The sequence below is a fragment of the Centropristis striata genome, chromosome 15, assembly GCF_030273125.1.
Source record: "Centropristis striata isolate RG_2023a ecotype Rhode Island chromosome 15, C.striata_1.0, whole genome shotgun sequence".
Classification (NCBI taxonomy): domain Eukaryota; kingdom Metazoa; phylum Chordata; class Actinopteri; order Perciformes; family Serranidae; genus Centropristis; species Centropristis striata.
The window spans coordinates 25,762,079-25,774,742 of NC_081531.1; the positions used below are offsets into that span (position 1 = coordinate 25,762,079).

The window sequence follows — 12,664 nt, forward strand, 5'->3', positions numbered from 1 at the left end:
TATGTGATTTTCAAATGTAATCTGGTGGTTCTAACAACTCTTTTAAAGTTAAACCTTATAAATAAGACAAACATAGTTACACATATACTCAAAGTGTTAATGTAGTGTATCACTTTTTGAAACACTACGCTTCTAATGCACAAGGTCATTTTTGACCCATGTGTGTAAACTTGATGTAATAATACAAAAACTATTTGTCTTCATAAAATATGAAAGTAAAAATGGATATAATGATCTATTGTACTAAAAAAAAAGATATTCAAACACACAGCCAGCATGAAATAACATGGGAAATGAATGCAGGTCATATTTGACCCATGTTGAGCATTAGAAGGTGTTTATATGTTGTGCATCAAAGGGTTAAATATTATATAAAAAAAAAAAAAACACAATTATTGTTGTTTAAATGCTATAATGTTATAATATATTTTTACTTAAGTCACATTTTGAATGCATGAGTGGTAACAGAGTATTTCCACTGTGCTCCTTTAAGTTAAGTCATATCTCTGCAGTGCTGTTAGAGGGCGAAACCTCCATGACTGTGTTTATTTTAACACACTGACAAAGAAGAAGAGCAACAAGGTGGCCCCTCACACTCTTAAAGCCCCTGAGGTGTACACTTAACCCTTCCAACCAGCAGGAGGGGGACACGGATCTGCTGCCTGAATAACTTTTTGCTTTTAATCATGAGACACAGTTTTAAAACCTCAAGGCTGCAACTGAGCTGCTGGCGTCACATATAGAGAATGTTACATAATTAGCAGCTTATAGGGAGTAAATTGGATAGTGGAAGGGTAGAGAGGGAAACACACAGACAGAGTTGCGGGGAAAAAAAAGAGGTTTTTTTGGGTTGAGGAAGAAGAAGAAGATTTTGGGATGGGTGGTGGGGAGGAAAGGGGAGGTGGGGGGGGGAGACATACACTGCATCATTTAAGTACTGCGGCTGATGTCATTTCCTAAGCACCATAATTGGTCATCAATGACTCTTAAAGCTGTGAAGAATGGCTAAATGAGAACACACACACACACTTCCCCAGGGGAGATGTTGCTTCACTGAGCCATTGAAACCTTAATTGTTCGGACCTCAACCCCCACCCACCCTACCCCCCCTCCCTCTCCCACCCCCACCCCTCCCTCTCTCTCTCACTCCCTCACACATACACACCTGCTTCCCCCTGAGCGTCGCATATTCCCGCCTCACCTCCACCTACACACAGTCGCACCTCTGCCTGCCCATGTGGCCCCTCCTTTACCGGACTGGACCGATAAATGGGTTAACTCTGTCACCGGGAGTAGCCGCGATAAACGCACCGGGAGATCCCTTCCCTTCCCTCCGCTGCTGCCTCACCGATCTGCGCTCACAGCGTCCATCCACCGGCGCTGATTCGACAGAGAAGACTGAATTTGAACCGTGTTTTATTATTAATATTGTTTTTTATTATTTTCTAAGAGGCAGAGGCAGCAGCAGCAGCGGCGGCAGCGGCAGCTCCGGTTGTTAGACCCAGACCCGTGGGCGGCTGGGTGGCGTCCGTCTGGGCGAGCTGATAGGACGAAGATTTGGCACTCTATCTACCAACTGCTTCATCCCAAATATTTAAGATATGGCGATGAGAAGTGAGATGTAGAGAAAAACGGATGGGAGGCCATTCATGTGCAGCTGAAAAATCTCGCAGCAGCATCCTCCTCCATCCTCCTCCTCCTCCTCCTCACCACCTAACCAGTTGATATTTTATACAATAACTACCTAAAAAGTGCGGAGCACATGCCACAGCGGTGAATCCCCGAGGCAGGTCCCACACACGGACTTAATGAGTCCATCTCTGGTTGTCGGACGGACTCCTGAAGAGCACAGGACGTATGCAAACGGACTAAACACATCTTGGCCATTCAGAAGACCCTCAGTGTCCTAACCGAGCGGGGCGCGTCTCACACCGGGGAGCAGTCGTCGTTTCACGGGCAGGTAGGATCCATCAGTCTGCACCCTGGTGTTAAAGGTGATCAAGGTGATTACCGCCCATGCGTCGGTCTGCGCCGCTGATGGCCGCAGAGCCGCGGCTGCACCTGTTGTAATCTGTGTGCGCGTGCTTGTGCGCGAGTAAATAGACCTCTTATGTATGTGTGTGTGTGTTGTTGACAGATAGATGTTGTTGTTTTTAATAATGGCTGACATGGTAATGATTTGCATTCCAATTGCTCCTGGAAATCTATTTTCCAGCTGTTTGCGCGCGTCAGTGCGCGCCGCGTGGGGCGGTTTGATCGGTGTGATTAGGTGATTATAGGTCCATCATACACGCGCTGTAAGTGTAATTACAGTATAATTGTCTTGACACGCAGCGGGACGTAAAGCACTCCATCACTATACATGCAGCAGCAGCAACATACTGCTGGTGATAAATGGGGACTGGCTGCAGTCTGTAAAGCCCAGTTGTATCACCAGATGCTCAGAAAAGAAAAACTCCAGTCATAAAGCGTGATGGCCAAATCTGTCACCTGCCTCACATCCATCATCTGATCCCCCGGGGGGACCCGCCTGTTGGTCTGAACACATGGAGGGTGTTGGGGTACGTGCTGTGCGTGTGTGTGTGCGTGCGTGCGTACGAGCATTGTTGGAGGGTAGCGCGCATTTTCTTCTTTTTTTTTCATTCTTTTGTTTTTTTAATTCTCAGACACCCCATTCTCGGTGCAATGAGGGTGTCATGTAGCTCAGCTTGTGTGAGTCCAGCTGCGCTCCCTCCCTGCAGACGCGCGCCTGCAGACAGACAGACGGACAGACAGACAGTCGTGGGTGTCCAACTCTATTCCCGTCCGCTGGGACTCGCTGGGCCACCTGACAGAAGATCAAGTCCGCGTCTCCTCCGCCTCGTTCCAGTGGTGCAGCAGCTTGCTGGTGGGGGTCAGACGGAGCGTGTTGGATGACCCAGAGTGACCTCCGCGAGCTGCAGGCGACAACATGTGCAGCCCATCCAGCGCCTCTGTAGAGGAAATGTTTTTAGAGTACTGCCTTGATGGGTAAGAGAGAGACAGCAGAGATCACAGCTGCCTGTCTTTGCCCAAGGTGACTTGAGGAGGACAGTGTGACATTGAGCTGTGACAGAAAACAGATCTGATCTCCTTTATTTTCTCTTTTTATGATTGATTATAGCTGCAGATCTAATAAGAAGCCTTTGTATTGTTGCTTGCCTGTTGAGCTGAAACATGCCCTCTTTTTGATGTTTAAAATTTGTCCATTTTGTCTTTGACGAATCACATCCAACACCGCTTCAGCTGATCATTATTTCTGGCAGGCGACAGGCCTTATCTCCCAAACTAGAGGAGAGCTAACTGATGTTTTAGTGGCTTGAAGTGAAAACAGAATAATTTGTTGATTTATCTTGAAGTCTGCCTGGCCGGCTAACAGAACCAGTGTGCATCAGATGGTCCTTGGATGAAGTTAAATCGCTCAGTTTTGCATGTTTTGATGGTTAATCAGCGGCTGCCGCAGCAGCAACAACCTGTTTTCTTTGATCTGGAGAATGAGGCTTGATGTGTTGTTTTTGTCTGTGTGTGGTGGTACCGCTGTGCGTGAGCTGTTGGGCAAAAATACTGTTGTGACCTCTCAGCTCTTCTGCCATTCTGCTAATGCATTCCTCTCCGCGGGGACGGAGGGAGGTGAGGGAAAAACATGACTCTCCTTTCTACCTATTCCCAGCGTTTGGCTCCCTCTCAGCGCCTCCTCTTCCCTTCATCTCAGCCTCTTCCCTCCAGTCTGAGCTTAAATTTGTTCTGATCACCGCGCTGCAGACTTGAAACCCGGCTCCCTGGGGTGCAGGTGACCCCACAGTTCAAACACTGTCAGCCAGCAGCGCTTTCATTCTCTCCTTTCATCCCCTTTGCACCCTCCTCCTCCTCCATCACTCTCTCACCTGTCTGTCTGTCTGCTCTCCGCCAGTCGATGAGGCTTATCAGATGGAGGTTTTCTGCTAAAGCTTGTCCTTGTCAGCTCTCATGCCCATCTCTGTGACAACAGTCTGTGTTTTCGCGAGTAAACCTAAATCCAAAAATATATGGGAGGAAAATAGGGAGAGAGAGGTACAAAGAGAGAGAGATGGAGTTTGGTGTGTTTGTGTGTGTGTGTGTGTGTGTGTCTGCTGGTTTTTGCCACAAGTGAGTGGGTGTTTCTGTCAGTGGAACAATTGTGAGAGCAGATGGACTGTTAAAATACATTCTCGTATTAATTGCATATCATATGTCTTATTAATTTGTGCACTGATTAAATAATTGCCTGATCCTGTTTAATTTGAGGAATTGAAGAATTTAGAACTCTCGGCTCACTGTGGCTTATTTAACATCCATTAAAATGTTCCTTGTTTTTTTCACTGTGGTCGTTTTTTAATCTCGCAATTAATTCTTTTTGTCATTTGCATAAATATATTCACTTTTAAACGCGCCACATATCACTTACAAATCACTGACAAACTTTGAATATCATAATGTAAATATAAACAATTCTACCCAAAGAGAAGACAATAACAATGGTGCATCTGATATACAGCTACACACATTAACTTTTCTGACAGACCTGCATGCATTAATGCACCCACAGGAATTTAAACATAGACAAGCATTCATTCATTTAAACAGTCAGCAGAAGTATACTCAAAAATAAACAATTAATGTGCATGGATGTGAACAAACATATAAACTAGAAAAGATCTCCATCAGGTGCAAAGAATAGTCTGCATAGGAGTCAGACTTTTTACACATCTACATCATATTTCAGTTTTTTCTGCATACATTTGATCCATTCATTGTAATTAAATCACAGCAGAATCAGTTTATTTTTGGTTCATACTGAAGCATTAGTGCTGTTCCCGCAGTCAACCAGATGTAGTTGCTGAAGAAGGCAGTGAAATTCACTGAGCTGTGTGCACCCCGAGTGATATTATTAATCCAGACATGATGGTGATTGTTTTTCGACATATAGGAGACTTCCCAATGCCAGAAAGCAATGGTGGCAATGTCTACATTAGCCATGTTTCCACTAGGGGAAAAGTGTCCCCCGGTAAAGTCTCAGGCCACACCCTCTCTAAAGTCCACTCACTCTGTGCTAACTGTGCACAACGTCAGCAGCTGAAAGCAGAATGGCTAATTATGCACAGAGTCTCCCCTGATCATAAACATAGTGATTGTGAATTAACAGCATCACTAACTGTACACAGAGTGTCTGGTGCTTGTTGTAAACAAACAGAGATCGCTAAGTGAACACCTCCTGCAGCAGCAGCACATACACACTGTACTGCTACAGAGCTAACTGTAGCAAACTGCTGCTAAGTAAAGTAAGAAGGGGTCGCTGGATTTGTCTCCAGTCACTTTCTTGAAAAAAGTAAAAAAGTAGTCACAAAGGGGATCTGGAAAGTCGGTAAACACTGCTTCGCCGGCTTTTACAAATGGCGTGTGTTGTTGTTGTGTAGAGTAATACGTCACATCCTGCTTATCCAATCTATCCAATCAGTAACCAGGCTGTTTTCAGGGGAGAAAAAAGACCCTGCTCTTCTACAGGGACGAAAAAAGTCCTGACAAAAGCCGGCTCTGGACTGCTCGTATTCAAATTAGGGGCATTTCGGCAAGTGAGACCCGCCTCATTCCGGGTATAGTCCGGTATTGCCCGGTAGTGGAAACAGCCCTATTGGTGTGACTACCACAGGTAAAATAAATAAACACAAAATTGATCCTGCAGTCAAACTCTCAGGGCGCCTAAATGAAAAGCAACAGGCTTGTTGATGCATAAATGCCAAAGGCCAAAATTTGGGCTCGATAGACGAGGCAATGCTTGTTCTTGGCTTAGCAGAATGCTGGAAATGCCTTCGCTATGTAACTGAAGCAGCTGTGGATGACTTGATCATAAATGTGCAAATAAATATCTAGCTGACTGGTCCAGCAGTTTAGGAGATTAGCTGCACACAGATGGACAGATACATCCCCTCCAGGCTCACGCTTGGTGGAGATAATTCAAAATGTACATGTAAAAATCTGCACATTCATTCAAATACACACATATGCACATATTCCCAGCATGTTTACTCAGTATATGCATGTATTCCAGCACACCTGAGGGTCTAACTAACCAGTCACCACCAGAAACACTATTGTCAGGTGAAGAAAAAAAGCCAATCTTCATCTTTTTCTCTTTAATAGTCATATATATGTCATATAAACCTGTTGTTTCCTGTCACATGTTTCTGTCCATCACTTTAGAGAAGACACTACAGGTGAATAGGGTAATTATTTTTAACCTATAGATATATCCATGAAATTTCCCCAGTTTGTTATTTAAATTAGGAGAATATTTTCTTGCATTACACGTTTTCTGAAACTTTGTTTATATTTGCAAATGAGGTGTGAACTCATTAAATATGCACTAATTGGAATATTTTCTATACAGCATATAGGACATATATCTGAACATTGGATAAAGAAAATGTCAAAGTTATTATTTTTTTATTTTGTTGATATGTTCGATTTTTTACAGAAGGAATTTTTTTTGTCATAAATCAGAAAATACTGTCAAACACAACAACAACAAAAAAAAATCAATATTTCGTCAAGTTTTTAAGAACAAATGTTGTATCAATCGACCTTCAGAATAAAGTTAGGAATAAAACTGGTCAGTTTGGTGTCTGTAAGTGGAGCTGAAGTTGAGATTTATGAGAAAAAACTCATTTTGAGAAAACGGCCTTTAAAGATTTAATACATTCTGAATGGAAATGACTATTTGAAGACAACAAAATAACTCTAATGCATAGCAACAACAATATAGAACATGTAAAACACATAATATGGTGCAGGAGAGTAGGAGCTTTCTATAAAAGATTTAGACCACACTCGCGATTCGATACGCTGCAATCTACAAAATATAGTCAAATATGCACCTAAATGTTTTCTTTCCACTATTCTGAAAGAAGACGTGTTATGGGAGAAAACAGCCCAAAAATCTAAAAATTGGCCAATCCATGAAAAAAAAAGTTTTTGCCTTTAGAGTCTCGTCTTTAGAACAAACATGTGATGTGATTTTTTTCTATTTAGTCTCTATGGAAGAGGATCAGTGCCAGGTAGGAGACCTAAAATAATGAGAGGAGGACATTTTTTTCATTATGCACTTTGAGAAAAAAGTGGAAATGTTGAGAATAAAGTCACTTTCTGTGTTGGTAAAGTTGTAAAGATGTTCACGGATTCAATAAGTCATCAGAGGAACATTTTTTCTATCCAACAGTTACTGTGAGCTACAACCTGATTTTCATTAATGTCATAAAATGAGCAATAACCACAATACTTAAGGTGTAGAACTAAAATCCCTTTGACGTATTGAGGATAATCAGGTTGTAGCTTGCAGTTGATTATATTCTCTGGGGTCATAATGAAAATTCTGAAACTTCTCCTTCCTGGCCCGAATCCTCCTCAGTCAGTCTCAGTTGTTTCATCTGCCTTTTTAAGAAACTGAAGAAAAAGCTCTCTTGTGCAAGCTGAAGCCACAGAAGTGTAATAGAGGGGCTGCATCAATATCTCCTGTCATGGCTACTGCCTGTTAGCAGTTCAACTTGTTTGGTCCAGTGATCAAAGTGATTTTATATATTAGGATTTCTTTGCCTTCCATTTTCTTCTTCTTCCACTTGACCTGGGTGCCTCCTCATCTTATGAATTCAGGATTCGCTTTTTGGACAAAACATGACAGTACGAACTGCACACAGACGCTTGCGGGTAAAAACATCAAAATATTTTATCAGAAGTTTTTCATTTAGACGGTGACATCGTTTTTCGGGCTTAAAAACGCAAAAATCTGAAACCACCCTCCAGAGTGGAAAACTTAAAATAAACAAACATGTGGGATCATTTCCATGCGTCGGACCTTCAAGCTGCTCTGGCAGCTCTAATAAACTCACAGGAGTCTTTCCACCAAATGTACAGGATATGTACAGATAGTATTAGTGAACAGAGAAGGATCTGGAATTACCTCTGTCACATTTTGGATGCACCAATTGGTGGGAGGCGAGCCAGACGGCTTTGGACGAGACCTGGGAGATCTAGTGGATGGTGGAGAACTTTGTGGAAGGAGTAGCTGATGAAAATGCGTGGCGTGAAAACTTCTGCATGCCCAAAGATGCTCTTATCGCTTTAAGTGATGCCGCCTGGCATGCATACCCAATCCAAGTCCACACACTTTAGCGTCACCGTATGCAGCAGATTTCCTCCTGAAAACGCTCGTCTAAACGCGGAATAAAAAGTGAAGACGCGACGCCACTTTTGCATCTTCTGTTCAGACCGTCATCATGTAAACGGAGCCTAAAGGTGGATGATTAGATTCAGGTGAAAGCAGAATATCACTCTTCAGGGAGAGACAAAGACATTACTCAACATAATCTAAATCAAGAAAACAAAATCCTCTTGATGAACAAAACAGAAAAGAGAAAACACAGACAGAACTAATCGAGGCACTTAAGTCTTTAACAACGATGGACTACAACATAAACATAAGGTTCACTGTTGTAAAAAGAGAAAAAAAAGGCTGAAGTTTGGTTGAATCCGTGCTTCAAAAGCACTTCTCTAAGGTTAGGGCCAAACAGTTCCTGTTAGGTGTTGTAAAACAGTTTAAACAGTAAATAAATTATGTAAATGCTGGAAGTGAAGTAGTTACGAGGACCACGTGACTACTGGAAGTGACATAGTTCAGTAAAAATGTGAAAACGTTCCTTATCTGTCTTCACTTAACCAAACAACGAGTATTGCGTGTTAGCAAACACAGACAAGTCTCCCGTCTTTCACAAATAAAGATAAAACTATAATTTTAGACAAGTATCAACAAGTTAAACACATGAGGCTAAAAGCAAGTTACAGCTTCTAAATGCAGGAAGGACAGCTGGCAAAAAGCCATTGACTGTGTGAATGTGTAAGATAATATCTTACCCATACACTATCTATCTTTCAGCAAACTGGAAGCAAGGTAGTTAAATAGTGATATAAGACAAGACGTAGACCACGACCAGCTAAACACAGAGGTTAAGTTACATAACTGTCAAATAACATCATTGCCCTTTCTTTTGAAACGTAGGTGACAGTTAATACAGCCACTAGAGGGCGCCACTAACTACAGACGTAAATATAAGTCGTAATAAGATGCTGAACAAACGACACAAGGTTGTATTTTAGGGAGGACAGTCTCAGACAGATTTAATGTGAAGATGGGACGAGAGTAGAACCAGAGGACTGATGGATACACCAACTTACAAACCACAGACACACACACACACACATACACACACACACACACACACACACACACACACAATGTCTGTCTGTATGTCACGCACACATGCACTCAGCTGTTTTCACATCCATTGTCCTCTACAGATCAGCAGACAGTCTTCGTCCTGCGGCTCTTAACCTTTTTACACCGTCTTTGTCTTTACGCTCAGTCTGTGTCCCGTCCCCTGGCTCAGACTCACAAAGTCCACAAAGGATTTAAGTCTCAAGTAACGGAGGAGAGGAGAGGAGAGGAGAGGAGAGGAGAGGAGAGGAGAGGAGAGATGTTTATACTTTGAGCATGTTTCCTGCGACAGAGACATCCCTCTTCTATCTCTATCTCTGCTGTCTGGCAGCAGCACGCTCACAAAATACTCTCGGGATCTCTATCTCTTCCTCCTTCCCCATCCTTCTCTCTGTCTTTCTCCCTCACCTCGACAGTGGAGCGTGTACTATTGGCAGGAATATTGCATGAAGCATATCGCCAGTGTCAAAATATTACACTGGGAGAGCCCTCAGAGGAGCATGAATCAAAAGCAGAGCGTTTCTCTGATCATACGACAGCGGGGCCGCGTGTGATTGATGCCCCGTCAGGCCCCGCAGGTCTCTCGGTGAGTCGGTCGGGGATTGTCCAGCGGGACAGGAAGTCAGGAGATCTGACGGCGAGGTTTAAAGGAAACGATGGCGAGTGACAGGACTTTGGTGCTTCTCCTGAACAAAGAGTGAGCAGGTTTGAGAGCCAAGTGAGACACTCGAAGCTATTTAATACCGACTTCCTCATGGTATTTATCAGAACAATAAGAGTGGATACAAGTGGAAAGTAATGGCAAGGAGAGGAAACAAGGAGAGGAGAGTAAAGGAAAGGAGAGGAAACTAGGATACAACATAGAGGAAATGAGGAGAGGATAGGAAACAAGGAAAGGAGAGGAGGGAAAGAAGAGGAAAAAAGGATACAAGTAGAGAGGAAACAAGGAGAGGAGAGCAAAGGAAAGGAGAGGAAACAAGGATGCAAGTTGTGAGAAAAAAAGGAGAAGAGAGGAAACAAGGAGAAGGAAGTTAGGGCAAGGAGACGAAACAAGGATACGAGCAGAGAGGAAACAAGGATACAAGTGGAGAGGAATCAAGGAGATGAGAGGAGGGAAAGGAGAGGAAACAAGGATACAAGTGGAGAGGAATCAAGGAGATGAGAGGAGGGAAAGGAGAGGAAACAAGGATACAAATGGTGAGGAAACAAGGATACAAGCAGAGAGGAAACAAGGAGAGGAGAGCAAGGGAAAGGAGAGGAAACAAGGAGAGGAAAGGAGAGGAAACAAGGATACAAGTGGAGAGGAAACAAGGATAAGCAAGTAAGGGCAAGAAGACGAAATATGGATACAAGTGGAGAGGAAACACGAAGAAGAGAGTAAGGGGAAGGAGAGGAAACAAGGATAGAAGTGGATAGGGATCAAGGAGATGAGAGGAGGGAAGGGGTACAAGTGGTGGGAAAACAAGGAGAGGAAATGAAGGGAAATGAGGAGAGGAGAGGAAACGGGGACAGAAGGGGAGAGGACACGATCAGAGGAGAGGAAAGACAAGGAAACAAAGAGAGGAGATGTGACGGCGAGGTTTAGAGGAAACTGACAGGACTTTGGTGCTTCTCCTGAACAAAGAGCGAGCAGGTCTGAGAGACAAGCGAGAGACTTGACGCCAGATAATACCGACTTCCTCGTGGTATTTATCAGAACAATAAGAGTGGAATATATTTATTTTTTTGCGACTCCATTGAATTATAATGTGATTACATAATTTGTCACTGTGATTCTGCCACAAGGAGACAGCGGTTTCTCCCAGAAATGAGCAGAGAAAGGAACACTGTTCCCTCCACAGGAGTTTCTAAAACGGGCTCAGAGTCTGAACACACATAAGAGTCCCTCTTACCTGGAGATTTCTCTCTCATGCACATGCTGAGCCCCACTCAGACACCAAGACCTTGAGAACAACAGCTGTACACATGCTGTAATTTGGTTTCAGAAACTTTTCGTAGATTTGTGTATTTTGTACATTTGTGTTGCTTATAGTGTGTAAAGCCATCCATCCTCTGAAGGCTCTAGGTCTCTAGTTTGTGGTTGTAAAGTTTCATGAGGCTGTGATTATCCTAGAGGTCTCAGCAGCTCATTTTATACACAGAGCTGCATAAATCGGGTCTGACTGGGAAGCTCAGACTCTTGTGGATTCAATGAGCCCAATTTTCTTCATGTGTGATGATGTTAGTGAGTGAAACTTGAGCTCAATGACCTGCGACAGCCTTTCAAAGGGAAAATGAGCTAGAATTTTTTTCCTAACTTTGGTGCATTATTTGAGACATCATGACATGCTAACAGATCTTCTAGCTTCATATGATATCAGCATCTTCTGTATGGCCTTAAAATTGAGCATGTTGCAGCTTTCGAAAGACAAAAGAAATGCAAAAATAATCAGATGTTCTGCTGGCGGGTTAATATACTAAGACAGTGTGTGTGTGTGTGTGTGTGTGTGTGTGTGTGTGTGTGTGTGTGTGCTCTGCAGGGAGAAGATGCCATTCCACCATGTGCGGGCGGGCCTGCTCTATCCAGACAACTACCTGAGCAGCTCCCTGACGGAGGGCAGCGAAGCCTTCCAGCTCACCAGCATCTCCACAGAGGAGCTGGGAGGTGAGTGTGCTTCCAGGGAGAGGGAGAGGGAGAGGGGGGAGGCAGGGTGGGAGGTGGGATGGGAGGACGTGGGGCGACGGCAGAGTAAAGTGTGAGGTGCTAGCAATTAATGTTTCACTACTGGAACAATGCAGTTACAACGCCTCAATCCTCCTGGGGAAACGGTTTTTCCATTCAGCTACTTTGTCAGAGCTTGACTGGATGCATTGGTTTCCAATTATGGTGCTTAGGAAATAAAATCAGTCACAGGACTCAGAATGAAGCAGCGCCTGACAGAAATCAAATAATATATATATGGGTGTAACGTAGGACACCAATATATCTGTGTTCGTATCATAATTTCAGTTTTTAATCAGTCCTGCAGGACATAAGCGCTGACAAAGAAGTGTTTGGTAAAAAGAGCAACAAGATCTCCAACCTGAACGACAGACCAGGGCTGGACTGGCCATCTGGCAAATGCTTGGTGGGCCGGCAGGTCTTTTGGGCCAATGATATATATATATATATATATTTTTAATTTTTAATTTATATTTTGGTTTACTGATTGCCCAATGGCTAATAAAACAGTAGAGAGAGGGCCGAGGTGTGATTGGCCCCTTCTGCCGCTCAATCAATCAATCAGCCACTCACGTCATGGCCCAACAAGTCTTTTGGCTCGAACAACCTTTTTGGAAGACTCATTGGCCAATGGTTAAAATAAAACAGTTAGAGGGAGGGCCAAG

The 12,664-nt window shown here is 43.5% G+C and overlaps 1 protein-coding gene across 1 annotated transcript in view; it reads left to right on the plus strand.

The window, feature by feature from the left end:
- Positions 1-1,225: 1,225 nt before the first annotated feature.
- Positions 1,226-12,664, plus strand: part of LOC131987057 (calcium-binding protein 8-like) — a 46,222-nt gene continuing 34,783 nt past the window's right edge. Inside the window, exons 1-2 of the mRNA XM_059352200.1 lie at positions 1,226-1,960; positions 11,818-11,942. Coding sequence (XP_059208183.1) covers positions 11,825-11,942 — 118 coding nt within the window. The 5' untranslated portion in view covers positions 1,226-1,960; positions 11,818-11,824. The remainder of the gene's footprint in view (positions 1,961-11,817; positions 11,943-12,664) is intronic.